At 36.6% G+C, this 22,928-nt stretch overlaps 1 protein-coding gene across 3 annotated transcripts in view; it reads left to right on the plus strand.

Annotated features, from left to right (window-relative positions):
• Positions 1–22,928, plus strand: part of LOC136864799 (protein FAM117B) — a 467,979-nt gene that overhangs the window by 81,862 nt on the left and 363,189 nt on the right. For all 3 annotated transcript variants that reach the window (XM_068225929.1, XM_067142204.2, XM_068225930.1), the window contains exon 5: positions 4,054–4,223. In XM_068225929.1, the coding sequence (XP_068082030.1) occupies positions 4,054–4,223 (170 nt within the window). The remainder of the gene's footprint in view (positions 1–4,053; positions 4,224–22,928) is intronic.

The following is a 22,928-nucleotide window of genomic DNA, read 5'->3' on the forward strand; positions in this document are numbered from 1 at the left end:
GACTCTGGGATGGGTTTAAAGCAATTGTTGAGGAATGTGAATGTAGGTTTGTACATTTAAAGGTGGTAAGGAATTGTAAAGATCCACTATATTATAACAGAAAAGTAGAGACTAACAAGGAGGTGCAGGTTGGAAAGAAATAGTACTGTGGAAGTAAGGAGAAATTGAAGGAACTTACTAGGAAATGGAATCTAGCAAAGAAGTCAGCCAAGGATAACATGACGCCAAGCATAATTGGCAGACATACAAATTTTATTGAAGAATGGAAGTGTATGTATAGGTACTTTAAGGCAGAAACTAGTTGCAATAAGGATATTCCAGGAATCATTAATGAACAGGGGCAGGTGTGTATGGGAGGATCTTCAGTCAGCAGTATGTAAAGATTTTTGGTTACAAGGATGATGTCCAGATAGAGGAGGTGACTTATACTAAAGAAGTACTAACATTTACCTATGGCAGCAGTGACATTTACAGTAAGATACAAAAGTTGAAATCTAGAAAAGCAGCTCAAATTGATTAGGTTTTGGGGGATATACTAAAGACAATGGGTTGGTATAATGTACTATATCTGAAGTACTTACTTGATTATTGTTTGCATGAAGGAGCTATACCATATGAATTGAGAGTTGCTATAGTAGCCCCTGGTATAAAGGAAAGGGAGATAGTCATAAAGCCGAAAATAACAGGCCAGTCAGTTTGACATGCATGGCATGTAGGCTTTGGGAAAGCATTCTTTCTGATTATATTAGACATGTTTGCAAAATTAATAAATGGTTTGATAGAAGGCAGTTTAGCACTGAAGCTCAACTTGTAGGATTCCAGCAAGATATAGCAGATATCCTGGATTCTGGAGGTCAGATGGACTGTATCGCGATTGACCGATCAAAGGCATTTGATAGGGTCAATCATGGGAGACTACTGGCAAAAATGAGTGCAATTGGACTTGACAAAAGAGTGACTGAATGGGTGGCTATGTTTCTAGAAAATAGAACTCGGAGAATTAGAGTAGGCGAATTTTATCTGTCCCTGTAATAATTAAGAGGGGAATTCCTCAAAGCAGTATTATTGGACCTTTATGTTTTCTTACATATATCAATGATATGTGTAAAGAAGTGGATTCAGAGATAAGGCTTTTAGCAGATGATGTTATTCTGGGCAGAGTAATAAATAAGTTAAAAGATAGTGAGCAACTGGAAAATGACTTTAATAATGTTGTGAGTTGAACAGGCTTCCACTATCGGCAACCTCTGCACTTGATGGTGTAGAGTGGTTAGCTCTACGCCCGGCTGCCTTTGCCCCCAGGAATTAACCTGGTTCTCATTTTTGGTGTACGCTGAGTGAACCTCAGGGCCATATGCATCTCTGAAAGTGGAAATCTCTTTTCTTAAATTTTTACGACTTCCTGACTGGGATTCAAACTCGTGCACTTCCGGGCGAACCGAGCATGCCTGTACCGCCTCATCCAGGTAGTCCCTATGGTATGATGATAAACAGGGTTAAAAGTCAGGTTGTGAGTTTCACATATAGGAAAAGTTCTCTCAGTTTTAATTACTTTGTTGATGGGGTGAAAATTCCTTTTGGGGATCATTGTAAGTACCTAGGTCTTAATATAAGAAAAGATCCTCGTTGGGGTAATCACATAAATATGATTGTAAATAAAGGGTACAGATCTCTGCACATGGTTATGAGGGTATTTAAGGGTTGTAGTAAGGATGTCAAGGAGAGGGCATATAAGTCTCTGGTAAGACCCTAACTGTAGTATGATTCCAGTGTTTGGGACCCTCACCAGGATTACTTGATTCATGAACTGGAGAAAATCCAAGGAAAAGCAGCTCAATTTGTTCTGTGTGATTTCCGAGAAAAGAGTAGCGTTACAAGAATGTTGCAAAGTTTGGGCTGGGAAGACTTGGGAGAAAGGAGCCGAGCTGCTCGACTAAGTGGTATGTTACAAACCATTATTCTCGTCATTGTTCTGTATTGAAGAACTTTATCGCTAAGTTTACACAAGGATTATTTTATTACACCACCTATTCAATACAATCCTCTGTTGCGTGGTTAAATAAACGTAGAAACTACCAGATTTTAAGGGCAGGGCCAGGTAAAGTTTCTATAACTTCAGCCATAATATCACCTATCTTCTAATAACCCACCAGATGTGAACGGAACTTCAGATTGGATTACACTGACAACAGGTAGTGAATCAGCTACATGTTCTTGCTTTAAATCCCATCAAACTATAAAAAAATAGTTGTAGTTAGAATAGTTTTAGCAGCGATTCTGACCAACACCCCAATGCCTTCTAACACTCATTATTATATGAAGATTTTTACCAAACATATTATGATAACTTAATCCATATCGTCTTCAGTTTGACTACACATTTTTAACCCTTATGTTTTTTTAAAACAGATCTCACCCTAACATGCAAGTTTTATCATACTAATCCTATCCATTGATGCCTTGGGTTTGATACTTGGTCCCCAAGTGTTGCCTATTGTTCAAGCATTTCACGAAGAGGATCCATTTCAGATTCAGACACAAGTTACTTTTAAGAAATAATGTGATACAAAAAATCTTTTTAAGACAAACATTTTAATATTTTTAAAGTGATTTTAATGTGTGTATATATTTTTAAAAATATCTTTATACTGTAAATATAATGAACCACAGTGTCAATACTATTAAGAGTTCAACAGTATAGTTTATATAAATTGGATAAAGTCCTCAGACCAATGTTCGTTTTAGGATTGAATAAGGCTGATGATGCCCAGTAAAAGAGGGCAAAAAAAAAAAAAAATTAAAAAAAGATGCAGACTTTCATCAACTTTTTGTGTTTATACCATACTTTATGTACGTTAGTTTGCAAGTTTTTTTTCGTTAATAAATATTTCTCATGTTAGAATTTGGTGACCAAGCCAGTGGCTATGCGGTTTGGGTCATGTAGCTGTTGGCTTGTATTCTGGAGATGGTGAGTTTGAACCCTTCTCTTGGCAGCCCTGAAGATGGTTTTCTGTGTTTTCCCATTTTTACACCAGGCCAATGCTGGGGCTATACCTTAATTGAGGCCATGGTCGCTTCCTTCCCACTCCTAGCCCCTTCCTGTCGTATTGTCACCATAAGACATCTCTTTCAGTGCATTGTAACACAAATTCTAAAAAAAATAAACAAAAACAATAAATGGAATTCAGTGAATAATTTACACATCCTAAATTTTACCTATATTTTTCATCAGGAAAAGTGTGTGAATTAACTATGTTTATACCGATCTGCTTTTTAGATAGATTTTACTTTATGTGAGTGATAGCTGGGCAGACTCTGGATATCTTTTTCAAACGTTGGAAGTAACGGACATGAAAGTAGCGAGAATAATTTCTGGTACGAACATGTGGGAACAATGGCAAGTAAGATGCTCAGAATGAGGAGGTAAAAGCGAAGTTAGGAATAAACTTAATGGCTGAAGCTGTATATTTAAACTGGTTTAGATGGTGGGGTTATATGGGGGTGAATGGAAGAGGATAGGTTACTTAGGAGATAAGGGGGTTCAGCCATGGAGAGGAAGAGAAGTAGAGCGAGACCAAGGTGACAGCGTTAAGACTCTTTTTGCTTAATGACATAGTGATAAAAGATGTAGAACTAAACGAGGCCACAGAGCTAGTTGCAATTATAGGTTTGTGGAGGCATTTAGTTAATTCTCAGGTGCTTACAGACTGAATGCTGAAAGGCACAACTTTATAATGAAGGTGGATGGATTTCTTTCTTTCTTTCTTTCTTTCTTTCTTTCTTTCTTTCTTTCTTTCTTTCTTTTTTGATTCATTCATTCATTCATTCATAAGAAAGAAAATTTGCAGAGAAAATTTTAAGTGAATTTTGGAAGTCTATGTGTAGAAAATTTCATGTCATTCCACTAGTAACATATTTCAACTTATATCTTTTCTTTTTTTTTGAAGCAGAATGTGGGTTGTTGTTCTGGAATTGTATTTCATTAACTTGTAAGGCTGGTTTATTGTGGGGTACCTTCAGTGTTTTATTATTTTTATGTATTTGACTCTTCAGGTTCAGCAATAGCATCCCATTCAAAAGCAGTTCCAGTGAACATTCCAGTTAAGCCAATTGTGCCTCGACCACCCATGAGAAGCTCAATAGAAGGGCTCAACCAAGAAATAGAAAGGCTGGTGCTGAAATCTTCAGGAGATCCACAAGATGCAGAACGTGAAGAAGAAAAGGTATGTAGTAAGCATTTCAGAATTCCTTCTTCTAGAGTTGTAGTCTTTACATGTATTTTTATAGTCTCAAAGTTTGTATCTAGTCATGAATTATTACTGCAAGTTTCAGTTGATGCAGGCACATAAGTGCCCGGAAAGAATATACAAAAGAATTAAATGAAATGGAAAACTATTACACAGTGTAAGATTTGCAGGTAACATCACTATTATTGCAGAAACAGAAAGGTCATGAACAAGATGCCACAAATTATAAATCTTTAGGCAAATTGGAGCTCAAAATAAGCATCAAAGAGACTATGACAATAATTTTGAGCAAATCATAGACAGGAAGCAGTAATAAGACTGGAAAGAATCAAACTAGACAAAATTTCAGATTTCTTTACCTTGGCAGTAAGAAGGTATGTCATGAAGTCTTGAAACCCGCAAGAAGTTTATCTTGTGTGAAACCAGTAAGTATAGAAGTCCTTTATAGCGAGAATTCATAACAGCGAAAAATTTACTCGCTATAACAGATTGTCGTTGTATCCGATTTTTGTATGAAAGTTGGAAAACCCTTCATGCACATTAAAATCGGTATGAAACGGCAGTCAGTTTGTTCAAAACTTGCGTTTTCGCAGGTGATATCCACACTACGGCTTACTTGTTTGATATTTTTCGTAATCTGATACTACGTGAAAGTGTATGTTTAATTACATTCTGAAAAAAATATAGTATCGGTACCATATTTCTCCGAATCCAAGATGAACCCCACTTTTTCCTTCAAAAAATTTAAATGAGGCTCAAAAAGAAGTTTGCAAAATCATATGAATGCCTTCTTGTACAGTAGGCCTACGCATTTTAGACTATTTTTTGACGGCGAACTTTGACTTTCATTACGCCGTATTTTTTTTTGCGGCTGCACAATTATTCTTTATTTCCGCGGGTTTAAGGACCGTTAACTTAACATTGGCATCATAATACCGAAGAGAACTCGTTGAAAATTTTCCGGAAATACCTACTCCATGCGTCTCTACAATACAACGATCCATCAGGAAATTATTCTTGCTGTCTATAAAACGGTTACTTGTACGCAGCGTCAGATATAACCGGCTACCGCTAAACGCACGTCTCGCTTGTCGGGTTCGGGCAAATTCAGCGGCTAGCGATGTATAGGCCTAATTGCGAACGTTGATAGTCAACGAAGAAGTTTATTGCACCACGGTATGGCCATTCCGCCCTTGCGTTTTTCGTGCACATACCTCACAATTTCATCTTCGACTTCTTTAAAGCGTCCTTGTTGTGGACCACTGAATGCATTTTTTGTAAAGTACGCATTTATTTTAACTCTTTGTCTTCACGCTAATGCCAAATATTGCCTTTAGTTAGGCCTATGCCGTATTTTCTTGCGGCTGCACAATTATTCTACAATTCCGAGTGTTTAATAAACATTAACTTAAAATTGGCATCATAATATCGTCTAGAGCCCGTTGAAAATTTGCCGGCAATACCTTTTCCACGTATCTTTACAATATGACTATCCATCACGAAAATATTCCTGCAGTCTATAAACCTTAATTTCACTAAGCGTCAAGTACAGTAGACGTGTTATGACTCTGCCACTGAGTAGCTATGGTTTTTCTAAGAATTCGAAGGGTAGCATGTTTTGATGCCATTCTGCAGGTTTGAGAAAAACACAGGCGCTGTACAAGCGATTGTCGCGGCTAGCGATGTGTAGTAAAAAGAGGTGGTCGTTTATTGTCAATGAGTGCTGTGCGCGTGTGAAAAGAAGCAGCGTGGTTACCGCGGTAGTTGCCAGTGGTATCCATTAACTTACTGTTAGGCCGCGAATGCTACAATCCTCGAGTTTTCGCATGAGATTCTGAGAAAAAAGTCTTGGATTTGGAGAAATACGGTATCACTCCAGAGATTTCTGTGGCAAACACCTCGCTTTCTTCTTCAAACAGAGTCACCTAACCTAACCGTATATGTAGCCTATCATGAAAACATATTTGAAACGCATGTAGAGAAATAAACTCCTCGCCGTAACTAGACATGAGAAGATATATGTCCTCTGAAATCAGTGATGTACGGTACTCTGCCATATCTCGAGGTGTATCACATTCTTATTTAATTGCAGTATTTAGCCTCAAAATTAAGCGGTCGTTTAGTCAGCCTTAATTTTTAATGAGTTAACAACCGTTATCGGACATGTTATTTACGCATTTATTACGAAAAAATGTTCTCTTTCATTTCGAATTTTCTTCACGGAACAGCTGTCGACGGATATTACTAATCGACTCCGACATCGCTTTCGAATAGTATAAAGATAATTTAAAAGTCACCACCTTATCAATACAGAGATTTATTTACTTCAAAATTGGTAAATTAGGTAAAGACCGGTTTCGACCCCTAAGGGATCATCTTCAGTTGACATACATATAAAAAAGATATATACAAAAACATCACATGTAAAATATTAATCTTTTAGTTAATTCAATTGAGTCAAAAAATTTAGTCAAAAAATTTTTTTTTTGTGTTTAGATTGTTGGTGGGTACATCTTAGTTTGAAAACATGTGTGTGAGATTTATAGGCTCACTATGTCTAAATTATTGCGTATATAGGTCCTATACTTCTTTACATACAGTGTCAAAATTATTACATTCAATATAATTTATCTATTTGATGAAAACACTGGCAAATTGCTTACTGAAATGGTAAAGTGTGTACATTTTTAGTTTAAAAGTACATGTTGTTTGTTACATGTTGTCATATTACAATTTATATTACAAAGTATAGAATAAAATTATTCTTGCATTTGTGCAGATTGATAATAGTGAGACTATTGTAGGGTCTTCAAAAAATACCGTTGTTTGAGGTATGTCACTGTATATCTGCTTTTTTGAAATGTCAATAGCCTAGTTACATTCTTATAATTATAAGAGTTATGAAATTTCACTTTTTATGGTTCGGTCAAATGGAAGAAACATAGAATAACCTTGTTAATTTAGATTCTTCATGACTAAAATACTGGTATATAGTACATTATTAAAATAGATCCTTAATACTAAAATACAAGTATGTGGTACCTTCTGTACTTGTTTTATATATTAAAATGGGGTTTACATTTATTGACATTAGTTCTATGGTTTGTTACCATTTGTAAAGTTGTGGTCTAATATGAAAGCCAGTTGGAAATGTTTAAAGTTAGTCTGATGGGAAAGGGTTCAATCCCTTGTTTATATTGTTTATTTTTGCCGCTTGTACAAGCATGGGATGATGTAGTTAAAATGAACTCTTTATGCCTAAAATATTGTTATATGGTAGCTTATTAAAATAAATTCTTTACATTAAAAGTACTGATATGTAGTGCTATATGTGCACATTTTTCAAACGTAAGATAGGGTTAACATAGGTTAACAACAGTACTATGGGTTGTTACTGTTCGGGAGATTATAATCTGATATAACTGGTCAGTTAGAAATGTATGAAATGTTTACATAAATAGGACCGAATACATATTTATACTATGTTGCTTTGCCTCTTTTTACAAGTGAATTACGTGATGTATAATATTGTTGCAATTTTGTAAGCTGCTGCTGTTGTTGGAGTTATCTTGAGATTCTGTATGACCGGGCGAGTTGGCCGTGCGCGTAGAGGCACGCGGCTGTGAGCTTGCATCCGGGAGATAGTAGGTTCGAATCCCACTATCGGCAGCCCTGAAGATGGTTTTCCGTGGTTTCCCATTTTCACACCAGGCAAATGCTGGGGCTGTACCTTAATTAAGGCCACGGCTGCTTCCTTCCACCTCCTAGGCCTTTCCTATCCCATCGTCGCCATAAGACCTATCTGTGTCGGTGCGACGTAAAGCCCCTAGCAACAAAAAAAAAAAGAGATTCTGTATGTCGTTAGGAAAACATTTTCTTTTTTTCGCGTGTCGTTACTAGTTGAATGGGTGACTGTTGTGAAGTGGAGTGCGTTTGAAATGTCGTGCGTCTTGGTAAAGTTGCACGTTTGTTGTGGCGTGGAGGCTTCTATATGTTGTAAAATAATGTATCTGCAAGCAGAAATAATAAGTGTATAATATGGTGTGTTGTAGAGATGTGGAAAGTAAGTTATATGTCGTATCACTTACGTTAAATGTTGAGACCGTGTATTCTGCGTGGCTGCCTGTCGGGATCTGTTGCGTGTTATTCTGGGGCTGTAATTTGCGGTGGCGGAGGGGAGGTTTGAAGGGATGGGTGGAGCGCTTGTGACGGGAGTGGGGTTGGAGGAGGGGAGATCTTGGAGCGCTTTATTTGTATGTATGGATTGTTGTTTGTTGATTCTTTTTAAATAATAATCTGATAGGAGGGGAATAGCGGCGTGGAAAAGAATATTGTTTTTGTCTGTATTTTCGTTCAAGTTAAAATCTGGGTTGATGTATTTATCTAGGTTTATGTAGAATTCTTCTAGTATACTGAGCAAGGGGCTTTTTGGATTAGTATTAAGGATTTGCATGTCGTTATTGATGTTTGTAAATTTGTACTCCCGTCACAAGCGCTCCACCCATCCCTTCAAACCTCCCCTCCGCCACCGCAAATTACAGCCCCAGAATAACACGCAACAGATCCCGACAGGCAGCCACGCAGAATACACGGTCTCAACATTTAACGTAAGTGATACGACATAACTTACTCTCCACACCTCTACAACACGTCATATTATACACTTATTATTTCTGCTTGCAGATACATTATTTTACAACATATAGAAGCCTCCACGCCACAACAAACGTGCAACTTTACCAAGACGCACAACATTTCAAACGCACTCCACTTCACAATAGTCACCCATTCAACTAGTAACGACACGCGAAAAAAAGAAAATGTTTTCCTAACGACATACAGAATCCCAAGATAACTCCAACAACAGCAGCAGCTTACAAAATTGCAACAATGTTATACTACATCACGTAATTCACTTGTAAAAAGAGGCAAAGCAATATAGTATAAATATATATTTGGTCCTATTTATGTAAACATTTCATACATTTCTAACTGACCAGTTATATCAGATTATAATCTCCCAAACGGTAACAACCCATAGTACTGTTGTTAATCTATGTTAACCCTATCTTAGTTTGAAAAATGTGCACATATAGCACTACATATCAGTACTTTTAATGTAAAGAATTTATTTTAATAAGCTACCATATACCAATATTTTAGGTATAAAAGAGTTCATTTTAACTAGATCATCCCATGCTTGTACAAGCGGCAAAAATAAACAATATAAACAAGGGATTGAACCCTTTCCCATCAGACTAACTTTAAACATTTCCAACTGGCTTTCATATTAGACCACAACTTTACAAATGGTAACAAACCATAGAACTAATGTCAATAAATGTAAACCCCATTTTAATATCTAAAACAAGTACAGAAGGTACCACATACTTGTATTTTAGTCATGAAGAATCTAAATTAACAAGGTTATTCTGTTTCTTCCATTTGACTGAACCATAAAAAGTGAAATTTCATAACTTATATATAAGAATGTAACTAGGCTATTGACATTCCAAAAAAGCAGATATACAGTGACATACCTCAAACAACGGTATTTTTTGAAGACCCTACAATAGTCTCACTATTATCAATCTGCACAAATGCAAGAATAATTTTATTCTATACTTTGTAATACAAATTGTAATATGACAACATGTAACAAACAACATGTACTTTTAAACTAAAAATGTACACACTTTACCATTTCAGTAAGCAGTTTGCCAGTGCTTTCATCAAATAGATAAATTATATTAAATGTAATAATTTTGACACTGTATGTAAAGAAGTATAGGACCTATGTATGCAATAATTTAGACATAGTGAGCCTATAAATCTCACACACATGTTTTCAAACTAAGATGTACCCACCAACATTCTAAACACACACACAAGAAAAATTTTTTTGACTAAATTTTTTGACTCAATTGAATTAACTAAAAGATTAATATTTTACATGTGATGTTTTTTATATATCTTTTTTATATGTATGTCAACTGAAGATGATCCCTTTGGGGTCGAAACCGGTCTTGACCTAATTTACCAATTTTGAAGTAAATAAATCTGTGTATTGATAAGGTGGTGACTTTTCAATTATCTTTATACTGTGATACTAATCAATACGGTAATGAAGCTAATAGATTATAATCGCCTTCGAATGTCGATGAGAGAAATCGCTGGTATACATAGCGAGGAAACGATGCTGAAGGTAATCGATCGCATGCAATATCATCGCTGGGGTGCATAAATATCGGTAACGGAAAAAAATCGCCCGCGCTTAATCGCCCCGTAATAATGGATGCTCCAGTGATAGGTTTCTCGCTGTAACCGAAGGACGATACACAGTTTAATATAGGAATTTTGAAGGGACAGAAAAAGTCGTCGCTATAATGGAGTTTTCATTATATGCCGTACTCGCTATAGTGGACTTCTACTGTAGTTCGTCTTTTGTGTGGAGTGTACTAACATATGGGAGTGAAACATGGACCCTGGAAAGACAAGAAAAGGACTTGCTAGAAGCAGCTGTGTTGGGGTTCTGCAGAAAATTAAACCAACTGAGCTGGATTGAAAGAAAAAGTAACGCCATAGTGTTGAGAAGAGTAAACAAAAGGAGACATCTATAATTGAAATAGAGAAAAGAAAGGTGAAAATATTTGACCACCTAATGAGGCAAAACAGGTACATTTCCAACATAATAGAAGGGAAAGTTCTTAGAAAAATGGGAAGAGGGTGACTAAGACTTTCCTACATCAAGAACGTCATGATGTTAATGAACTGCAGCTCTTATGAAGAAGTGAAGATGCTGGCAATGGACAGAAAAATTTGATTGCGTTGACATTGCGTAAATGTTGACAGGCACATCTGACAATGAAACCGGCGTCTTGTTTGTGTATTTTGGTCAATCGCTTACTGCTGCCTTGCGTTCTGTGGAGTGTTATGAAAATGTACTATGGCATTGTGAACTGAGCTATGGGCTATAATTTGAAGCTTCAGGTATTCACAAATATTTTATTTTGGATTTGAGTGTTAAGTCAAGCCTGGAGGTTGGTTGGATTACTCAAGTACTTGAATGAATAACATTCTCCTTGTGCGTAATTAAGATGTTTCATTAGTGTGGGTCAGTGAGAGTGTGACCCTCTTGGTGCAATGCCATGTTCCTTAGAATATGCTTAGAATGCCACACTGATTTACAGCATATTACAGGTTACCATTTCAAAGCCCATATAATTTGCAGTTCAGTCTACTGCACAGTTCAGTGAAAGTATGACATGACTCACTGGTGTAGATTTATGTTGTCTGCCCCACGATCTAGGGGTAGCAGGTGTTCCTCTTACCAAGACCACACACGATACACAGGCCGTGCTGCTGCTTCTATGACATCATAGCAATAGATTGTCCCACTGCCTTCTGCTGTGTTATGTTGTTCTGCTCTGATTACTGTTTTTTTTTCCTAGCTGTGATTAACTGTAAATATTTTTTTTTTGCTTTAACTGTATACAGGAGGAGGATAAAAATAAATAACCTTACATTTTTAGAAGAATATTTACTAAAGTATAGGATGTAAAACGCAAACTCCAGTCTTCATTTATTTCTTATTAATAAGCTTGCCCAACGTTTTTTTTTTTTTTTTTTTGCCTTCATCACCTATTGCTTTATTAACTTACTATAATTATCAGTAAGACATTAGTAAACGTAAAAATGCACTTTCTTTTAAACGTATTTAAATCCTTGTCACATGATTGACATGCATCAAAGTCCAAACTATCACGGGGATTGAACATCACAGATCCTAGTACTGGTCTCTGACATTTACAATTAAAGAATAAATATTCAAACCTTTTGCTAATTATAACTTTGAACACTTCAAACCAGTAACTAAAGTATTTATCACAACATCTGCTGGATATTTCAGGCTTACTCTGTCTATGGCTTTAAAATAATAGGAAAGAGTGTCAGAGCTAAGAATTGGTGTATTATCAAGTAATACAAAAAATGAAATATATCCTTCACACTTACCGCCTTTAAGTAATTTGACACACACAGCCTTCTAAGTACGTAATGCTGACAATATCATTTTCGCTTATATGTACATCAAGTTCATGAATAACTCTTTCAATCTCTGACATATCACAAGTTTCATCATTTTCGTCGTGGTCGATATCTTCTTCATTTACACTAAAATCTCTTATTTTTACGACAGATTGTTTAGCAGAAAATACCTTAATAGTACTAATAGTTGTGAACTTTTTCTCTGATTCGATCACTTGCGCAGCTGAAATATTATGAACAAGATCCACTCATTTGGCAATATTGTCCAAACCTAGCCTTGAAATCCTCTGTCAGAAATTTACCTAACATGTATTTGAAATTTAACACATTTAATAAATACTCAACTATTTCTAGTACAGTACTAACATTGTGATTCAGAGCTAACTGAGTATCTGATGTGAGTTCACAGTTTCTTTTCCTCATCTTTTCACCTTCCACTGGAACTAAAACATAATTCCATTTCTGTAGCCATAACAAAAAGTTTTTCAAAAATAAATAATTATCATGATCCATAGATGCAACCTAGCAGCAGTAATTGTCAATATATCCCTTTAAATGAATGATTTGCTATCATTATTTTCCACCATTTAATTATAACTTTGAAAAACAAATAGCACCCCCAACATTGTAGTCAGTACGCTCTAGCTGACATCATTTGAGAGCAGCCACATTTTTTTCATCAAAAACGCTCTCACATGAATTCACATTCTGCCTTTCCAAGGAAGTCAGGAACAATACTTTCTTTTATCAAGATCAGGTGCTAATTTAATTACGCTGTGTTGTTCGCTTTGTAATAATAATAATAATAATAATAATAATAATAATAATAATAATAATAATAATAATAATAATATTATTTGCTTTACGCCCCACTAATTACTTTTATGATTTTTGGAGATGCCGGGGTGCCGAAATTTAGTCCTGCAGGAGTTCTTTTATGTGCCATTAAATCTACCAACATGAGACTGAGGTATTTGAGCACCTTCAAATACCACTGGACTGAGCCAGAATCGAACCTGCCAAATTGGGGTCAGAAGGCCAGCGCCTCAGCCGTTTGAGCCACTCAGCCCTGCTGTTCACTTTGTTGCAGCATGTTTTGACATGGATAAGTTAATTTGTTCTTTGTAGAAACTACATTTTGTCACAAACGTTCTGGTCATCATTTTCATCCTTAATATCATCTATAAGTTACTCAAAATTCCTAATTTTTCCCTCTTCCGAACACTTAAAGGGACACCCTGTTGAAATATCAAGTTACATTCAGGGAAACGGGGTTGTTTAGGGAGCGGTGATAAGGGTACAGAGATCTGGAAGTCAAGTAGGGATGACATAAAAATTTTAATGTTGAACTGTAGAAGTATTGTAAAGAAAGGAATAGAATTAAGTAATTTAATAGATATATATTTACCAGATATTGTAATAGGAGTTGAATCATGGTTGAGAAATGATATAATGGATGCAGAAATTTTCTCACGGAATTGGAGAGTGTATCGTAGAGGTAGAATAGGAATGGTGGAAAGGGGAGTATTCATTCTGCTGAAAGAAGAATTTGTAAGCTATGAAAAAGTTAAAGATGAATAACATGAAATTCTAGGTGTAAGGCTCATTTCTAAAGATAATAGGCAACTTGATGTTTTTGGAGTGTACAGACTGGGAAAGCGTAGCGCTGACACGGATTCAGAATTATTTGATAAGATAATCGGCTATGGGGGATCTGAATTTACCAAATGTTAATTGGGAAGGAAATGCGAACGACAGGAAGCATGACCAACAAATGGCAAATAAGCTAATATGGGAAGGACAGCTGGTTCAGAAAGTGATGGAACCAACTAGAGGGAAAAATACCCTGGATGTGGTGCTGGTAAAACCAGATGAGCTCTGTAGAGAAACCGAAGTAATAGATGGCATTAGTGATCATGAAGCTGTTCTTGTTGTAGCTAAAAATAAATGTGTTAGAAAGGAAGGTCATAAAAGTAGAACTATTAGGCAGTACCATACAGCTGATAAAGCAGGCATGAGGCATTTTTTAAAAAGTAACTATGATCAGTGGAAAACGATAAATAAAAATGTAAACAGACTCTGGGATGGGTTTAAAGCAATTGTTGAGGAATGTGAAAACAGGTTTGTACCTTTAAAGGTGGTAAGAAATGGTAAAGACCCACCTTATTATAACAGAGAAATAAAGAGACTAAGAAGGATGTGCAGACTGGAAAGATAGAGAGTTAGAAATGGCTGTGGAAGTAAGGAGAAATTGAAGGAACTTACTAGGAAATTGAATCTAGCAAAGAAGGCAGCTAAGGATAACATGATGGCAAACATAATTGGCAGTCATACACATTTTAGTGATAAATGGGAGAGTATATATAGGTATTTTAAGGCAGAAACAAGTTCCAAGAAGGACATTCCAGGAATAATTAATGAACAAGGGGAGTGTGTATGTGAGGATCTTCAAAAGGCAGAAGTATTCAGTCAGCAGTATGTAAAGATTGTTGGTTACAAGGATAATGTCCAGATTGAGGAGGAGACTAATGCTAAAGAAGTATTAAAATTTACATATGACGACAATGATATTTACGATAGGATACAAAAGTTGAAAAATAGAAAACCGGCAGGAATTGATAAGATTTCTGGGGATGTACTGAAGACAATGGGTTGGGATATAGTACCATACTTGAAGTACTTATTTTATTATTGTTTGCTTCAAGGAGTTATACCAAATGAATGGCAAGTTGCTATAGTAGCCCCTGGGTGTAAAGGAAAGGGTGATAGACATAAAGCTGAAAATTACAGGCCAGCAAGTTTGACATGCGTTGCATGTAAGCTTTGGGAAGGCATTCTTTCTGATTATATTAGACATGTTTGTGAAATTAATAACTGGTTCGATAGAAGGCAATTCGGTTTTAGGAAAGATTATTCCACTGAAGCTCAACTTGTAGGATTCCAGCAAGATATAGCAGATATCTTGGATTCTGGAGGTCAAATGGACTGTATCGCAATTGACCTGTCTAAAGCATTTGATAGGGTGGATCATAGGAGACTACTGGCAAAAATGAGTGCAATTGGACTAGACAAATGTTGACTGAATGGGTTGCTATATTTCTAGAAAATAGATCTCAGAGAATTAGAGTAGGCGAAGCTTTATCTGGCCCTGTAATAATTAAGAGGGGAATTCCTCAGGGCAGTATTATTGGACCTTTATGTTTTCTTATATATATAAATGATATGAGTAAAGAAGTGGAATCAGAGGTAGGCTTTTTGCAGATGATGTTATTCTGTATAGAGTAATAAATAAGTTACAAGATTGTGAGCAATTGCAACGTGACCTCGATAATGTTGCGAGATGGACAGCAAGCAATGGTATGTTGATAAACGGGGTTGAAAGTCAGGTTGTGTTTCACAAATAGGAAAAGTCCTCTCAGTTTTAATTACTGCGTTGATGGGGTGAAAGTACTTCTTGGGGATCATTGTAAGTATCTAGGTGTTAATATAAGGAAAGATCTCCATTGGGGTAATCACATCAATGGGATTGTAAATAAAGGGTACAGATCTTTGCATATGGTTCGAAGGGTGTTTGGAGGTTGTAGTAAGGATGTAAAGGAGAGGGCATATAAGTCTCTGGTGAGACCCCCAGCTAGAGTATGCTTCCAGTGTATGGGACCCTCACCAGGATTACCTGATTCAAGAACTGGAAAACAATCCAAAGAAAAGCAGCTCGATTTAGTCTGGGTGATTTCCAACAAAAGAGTAGCGTTACAAAAATGTTGAAAGTTTGGGCGGGGGAGAATTGGGAGAAAGAAGACTAGCTGCCCGACTAAGTGGTATGTTCTGAGCAGTCAGCAGAGAGATGGCATGGAATGACATTAGTAGACGAATAAGTTTGAGTGGCGTCTTTAAAAGTAGGAAAGATCACAATATGAAGATAAAGTTGGAATTCAAGAGGACAAATTGGGGCAAATATTCATGTATAGGAAGGGGTGTTAGGGATTGGAATAACTTACCAAGGGAAATGTTCAAAAAAATTCCAATGTCATTGAAATCATTTAAGAAAAGGCTAGGAAAACAACAAATAGGGAATATGCCCTAAATGCAGACCATGATTGATTGATTGATTGATTGATTGATTATTGTTTGAACTGAGACCATTTACAAACTTGTAGAATATTTACATACGTTAAATACAGTAAAACCTTGTTAATTCAAAGTCGTTGCGACGCAAGAATCTGATTTCAAATTACGTGATTTTGAATTAACTGCTGAATTGTAATTCAGAAATGCCACCCTTGGGTGGCGGGTGGCATCACAAAGTATTTTAAGACCCGTTACTGCATGCAATTTGTTGTAAACAAGATAAGGTTTACAAGAACACAACTTATTTATTTGCTTCACACAGAATTCTACAGTATGTACAGGAATAAAACATAAAATTGTCTTGAAGCAAAGTAGATGATTAATCTTGAGTTTCTGTTTCTATACACTATGTACACTCTGAATGTATTTACACTCACTGCTGTCTTGAAAAGATAGTTCTTGGGGAAGATATAGTTTGTGATAGTTGAAAACTATCATTCGCACTAGCATAGATTAGCTAAGAGAGTTCCTTCTAACTTGAAGTGTCTGAGTTCATAAGCTTGTACTAAATGAAAGCTATGTTCACAATTAGAGAATCTAATGTGTGTGTCGGAGCTTGAGTGAGCTTGGGGATGTGTGGCATACTACATCGGGGCTCGACATGGATGAAGGAACGGGAAAGTGGAGTAGTGACCTGAGGTGAAACCTCATACTACCAGAATTCCGTCCACCTGGTCGAGACACATTTTTAAGAGGAGTAGCCTCCGTGTTCGTTCAGTGTATTCTGGAGCAGGACACTGGGGAGAATCCTCATGAGTGACAGACAGGGAGCTCCTTATATACTGCACACGACGTAACAGACACGCGCACTGAAGACTGCGCGTCGAGTCTCGAATGATCCACGCTTGCGTGCGTGCGGCTGGCTGGCGCTGAGCGAAGAGAGCGGAGGACATACAACACAATTAACCTTGATTCATAGTTTAATCCTTTCAAATGTCATGAAAAAAAAAAAAAAAAATTCAAAATGTATCCATCCAACAAGGTGCATTTACACTATTCAAATAATACACTTGGACAACTCGCCAGCAAACGTAAAAATATTCAAAGACGAGGAAAAAATATGTACTGGCTCCCCTGTGCAAGTGCTTTATTCATTGGATTACTGTACTGTATGCATTTTAGATGCCTTGATCTTGCACAGAAAGTGTCTGACGCCCATAAAACAACGTGGCTTTCCGAACATTTCTGTGACAAGGGGAGAAAGTCTCTCACTTCCTTCTGCATTACAACATAGAACTGTGACTATCGTTGTACGATTTCCCGCCATGGCACTTGTCCATGGCCGCCTTGTCTAGTAATTCAAAATGCCAACTCTCGTCGCGTCACAAAGTATTCTAAGACCCGTTAATGCATGCAATCACCTTGATTCTCAGCTTAAACCCTTCAAATGCCATGGAAAACACTGTTCCTGAAATGTATCCAACAATGTACATTTACATTATTCAATAATGCACTTCAATAAAACACTGGGAAACATAACCTCACGGAGTGAAAGAAAAAAATTCAAAGATGAGGACAAAATATGCTGGCTCTCCTGTGCAGATGCTTTATCTGTTGAATTACTGTACCGTTTGCATTTTTAGATGCCTTGTACTTGCACAGAAAATGCCTGATACCCTTAAAACTTCGTGGCTTAAGGAACTTTCACATGACAAAGGAAGTCTCTTGGTTCCATGTGCATTGCAACACAGTACAGTGAACCCTACCCTTATGCGATTTCCCGGCTGGCACTTCTCTCCTTTAAAACCGTAAGTCCATTTGGGCTTGACATTAAAAATTTTAAAATGTGCAGTTTCGTCGGTGCTGACAATACTGTTCGGTGCGTACGAATTGATTATATGAACCACGCTTTTTCGCCAACTGTCGGCATCGCCAATGTTCGCGAATTATGTTTCTCCGCACACTGCCTGCTACGTGATATTGTGGTGTTCTTAAAACGTTGAGTACAAAATAATTATGATTTCACTCGAACTTAGCACATATGATGCACACTGTACACACACCAAGTGAGTGAAAGTGTAGATAGCTACCCGTGCACGTTCCGGAAGATGGAAGAAATTTTGAATTTAAATTACTCTGTAAAATACTTTTTTTTTAAATGTTAAGGCAGTTTTGAATTAAAAGTCTGAATTTTAGTAATGGGACTGACATTGTTCTTCGAATTACAAATTATCCATGTTTTGAATTAAACAATTTAAATAACATGCAAAACCGTATCTCACATTTCCGAGAAAGAGAGCTTCTTTGAATTAGGCGAGATTTTGAATTAACCAATTTAGAATTATCAAGGTTCTACTGTATATGTAAGTTATCATTTTTCACTAAATCTTCTGTAACAATAGTGAAAGTCAAATCAGGGTTAATTATCAAAGATATTTTGATTTTTGGAAACTAATTTACCATCAAACTGTAAATAAAATAAGCTGGTTATTGCTTACTTTCGCATACACATTTTCTAGTTCAGATACACACTTACTGCAAAATTCCTTGCTATTTCTTGGAAGCCATCAGTGTTGTCCAGTAGTTCATCTTCTTTCTTGTAATTTTGAATGCGTTTTTCTATTTCCTTCTGCTTTTGTTCGGGATCTTTTCTTTCTTGAGGCAAAACTTTCCATAGATATATAGACAAATTTTTCGAAATTTGTGGGTGTGGCGGCTAGTTAATTTTAACCAATCACGTTTCACAGTTAGCATAGAACCATCAGACCATGTCATCGAATCTTCCTGCACTATGTGCCTTTCATCAAAATGTTTGATGCATACCTTTGACGAATTACAGTAGTAACTTTATAATTACTCCTATGCATAGCTCTAAGATGCCTTTGCTGGCAGGACCTAGTGTTTACAGTGCACTGTGTCTGCTGGTATGGGCTAGAGTAATTTTGTTGCTTTCATAGATCTGTTTCTGTCTTATCCTTGGCTTTGACAATATGGAAGTGACTGAGGTATGAGCGATGCTAGTAATGCCAATCCTTATGCAGTCAGTCCCTGCTATGAATGGTGTGAAAATGTTGCCCATAGGGTCGGTTGGTGTATGCATTTCAGTGGGCTTGGCAGACTGATATGTAATAGCAACTCTGGCTCGGTGAGGAAAGCAACGGGAAACTACCTCGCTCCTCATTTCCCTAGTACGCCTCTTCAGTGATGCCTAGGCCATCTATGACAGCTGATGGCAGAGCTGTAGAGGATCCCACCAGCGGCATTGCTGACGGACTGAACATACATACATAACTCTAAGGCATAGTATACAGTATTACCCCTCTTTTACACTTTTCAAGGGACCAAGGAATATTGGTGTAAAAGGGGGGAATGTGTAAATCGGGGGAAACAACTTGTACATGTATATATAAAAATGCTCTGGAAAAGAAGGTAAATGTTACACAAGTGCATATTATTAATTTATAGAGTATTTCAGTCTCAATCGATTTACTGTACTTACCTCAAATAAAGGTCCATATAAGTTAATACATTATAGTAATTAACTGTTGACTACACTGCCTTTGTAATTCTGCTCATCCTTTGCCCAGGAGAAGGTTACCGGTAGGTGGCTAAAAATTTGTGTAATATATTCTTTTATTACAGCAGTTACTTTCTTAGAATGGCTATAGAATTATCTAAGATGCAATATTTTCTCTGAATGAAACATTTTAATTCCTGCTATTGTACCTGTATTTACAACATTATTGTACCTGTATTTACAACATCAACACAAATTTATTCCAGATGGAAAACTACACAATCACTGCTTCCTACCAAAATAGTCCAGAATCGATCTCTGTTTACATTTCTTATTTCTTATGACCTCTATTTGTTTTTCAAGCTCATAAAGGTTATGAAAATTATTTTCACCCCCCTCTACAGATGACAGATACCTGCGTAAAACATCCACTGCTGCACTTGCATCAGAACTGGTAGGCATCACTTCTGTCTTCCTCTGCTTCATCACTCACTGGTGGGAGACTCGGCTGCTGTTTGCTCAGCAACCAACTCCTCCACACTTCTTTCCTCTGCAGTGATCGCAGAATCATCTACCCAAAGAAAATCTTCAGTAGTGCAGTCTGACTGCAACATTCTCCATACATCAGGTAGCAGGTTTTCTTCCTCTTCTGGAAGCTGAGATTCGGCATGATTCTTAAAAAATCCTACTTTCAAGAAACAATTTGAAATGGTAGTCTGCTTCATGGCTTTCCAAGACTTTGCAATGAAGTGAAGCTCATCCAGGATTGAAACTTTAAATGATGATGGATCCTTTCCAGCATCCATAAGGAATAAAATTTGCTGCACCATATTCTTCCTATTAAGTGACTTAAAGGTGTGCTGCTAGCAGGAAGAAATTCTAACTGCACATTCCTCAAATTAACATCCACGGGATGTGCAGGACAGCGGTCGATGAAAAGAAGGATCTTCCTATTTTGTGCACGCATTTTTGAATCCAGAGCAATTAACTGCTGTTGGAAAAGATCTGAGGTTATCCAAGCTTTATGGTTGGCATCGTAGGCGGTAGGTAATCATAGTACATTCTTGAAGCAACGGGGCTTTTTAGATTTCCCTATCACATAGGGATGGAGCCTCTCAGAGCCATCAGCATTGGCTCCCAACATCACTGTGAGCCTCATCTTGTTGTGTTTCCCACAATTGCATTTATCTCCTTTGAATGCCAAAGTCTTGCTGGGCAACACACTGAAGAACAGTCCGGTTTCATCTAGGTTAAAAATGTTCCTGGGTTCATAATCCTTGGTCAGCTCCTGCAATCTTCTATCGGTCCATTCTTCCACAGTTTCATCACTAACTGCATTAGATTCCCCACAGATTTTCAATGCGAAGAATGTTTGCCACTTTAAGCGCCTTTTCCCTTAAGAGTACACCATCAATTGGAATGCCTGCAGCTCTTGAAGTTTCAAACCAAATTTTTACAATTTTTTTCCATTTTCTCGTATTTGCAGTATGATGCATACTTCCTTTTCTTGAGTTTGGTTTGCATTCTGAAACACTTGATGTAATGCTTCCTCTGTTTTTCACAATTGTATTCATCATGGATACAGGAAGCTGCAATTCACGTGCCAATGAAACACGTGTTCCGTGGTACAAATCAACCTTTTCTAATATTTGAAGTTTCTCATCCATAGTGAAAGTTTTTCTTTCCTTCTTTTTTCTCTTATGAGCAGGAAAACAACAAAGCGATAACGAAGAGGGATTAACAAATACATACGATGGGAAAGGAAGATTGCGGCAATTCACTCTGACCACTCGACTCACATAACAAGAACAAAAAAGTAATGAAAAACAAAAATACAGTAAATGTGACGAATCAGTGGTAGTAACTTTAACAACTCCAACAACAAACACAAATGTAAAACAATAACCGTGAAATAACTAACTCGGGCAAGACAAACACTGAATCACTTGATAACGTCTCCTTCTTGTGGCTTATACTGTACTTAGCAATAGAGCAAACATTCAATATTTCCTTCTTCTTCTCCTTCTCCTTTGCGGTTTTGTTAATTCAACTCATCGGATTTCTTCTTCTTGAAAGATTAGTGAGCACTTTATCGTTTTAATGTCAAAAACATTTTTAGTCCATATTGAATCCAGATTCACATCAAGGAGTGAGGGTAATTGTTTCCACCTATTCAATACTACAACTTTTTTTTTTGACGTCATTAATACATCACGTATTTATTAGATTTCAACATTGGGACCGGTTTCGGCATTTGTATTTGCCATCATCAGCCAAAGGAAAATTGTTACAAGGCTTTATAAAAATCAATATTAACATAATTTTAAAAATATATGTGCACATAAATTGAACCATAGTCTTAAATTACTTTGTAATTTGGTGGACACCATAAAACTTTTAATTGAAATTACTAGCGGATTTCTTATGCGATATATTATAGTTTAACTCTGTACAATCTTTTGGCTATGAATAGTTAAAACGTTATCAAGTCCTTATAATTGTTGCAAAATGCTGATTAAGCATCTAGTTTAATTAAAATCAATCTCTTAACAAGTTTTTTACAGCTGCTTAGACCTTAAGGGCATATGGTTTTTCTTATCAAATTATGCATTCTAGTTACTAACATGCATTAAAATAAATTCGCCTACTGTCATATTTGGAACATTAAACATATTTGTACTTGGTATGGAGATTCATTGCAGTACAAGTCTTTGGTAAAATCTATATCTTAAAAATTACAGCTGCTTTTGACATTAAGATTATTCAGTGTTTCTTGAGCAATTATACAATTTGGTTGTTAACATGCATTAAAATAAATTCGGCTGATGTTATTTTAAAACATTAAACCTTTTTATGTTCGGTATGGAGGTCCATTGTAGTAAAGGTCTCTAGTGAAAAACAGTTCCTCATAAATGAATATTAGTGAACTATAAAACGGGTTCACTCTGTCCTTGGTAGAATGCGAAGTTAAATGACAATCCTTTGTAATACATTGCCGTTGAATAATATTAATGTGCGTAATATTCTATGTTTTGATTGTAATGTTCTTA

Source organism: Anabrus simplex, chromosome 2, assembly GCF_040414725.1.
Source record: "Anabrus simplex isolate iqAnaSimp1 chromosome 2, ASM4041472v1, whole genome shotgun sequence".
Lineage (NCBI taxonomy): Eukaryota > Metazoa > Arthropoda > Insecta > Orthoptera > Tettigoniidae > Anabrus > Anabrus simplex.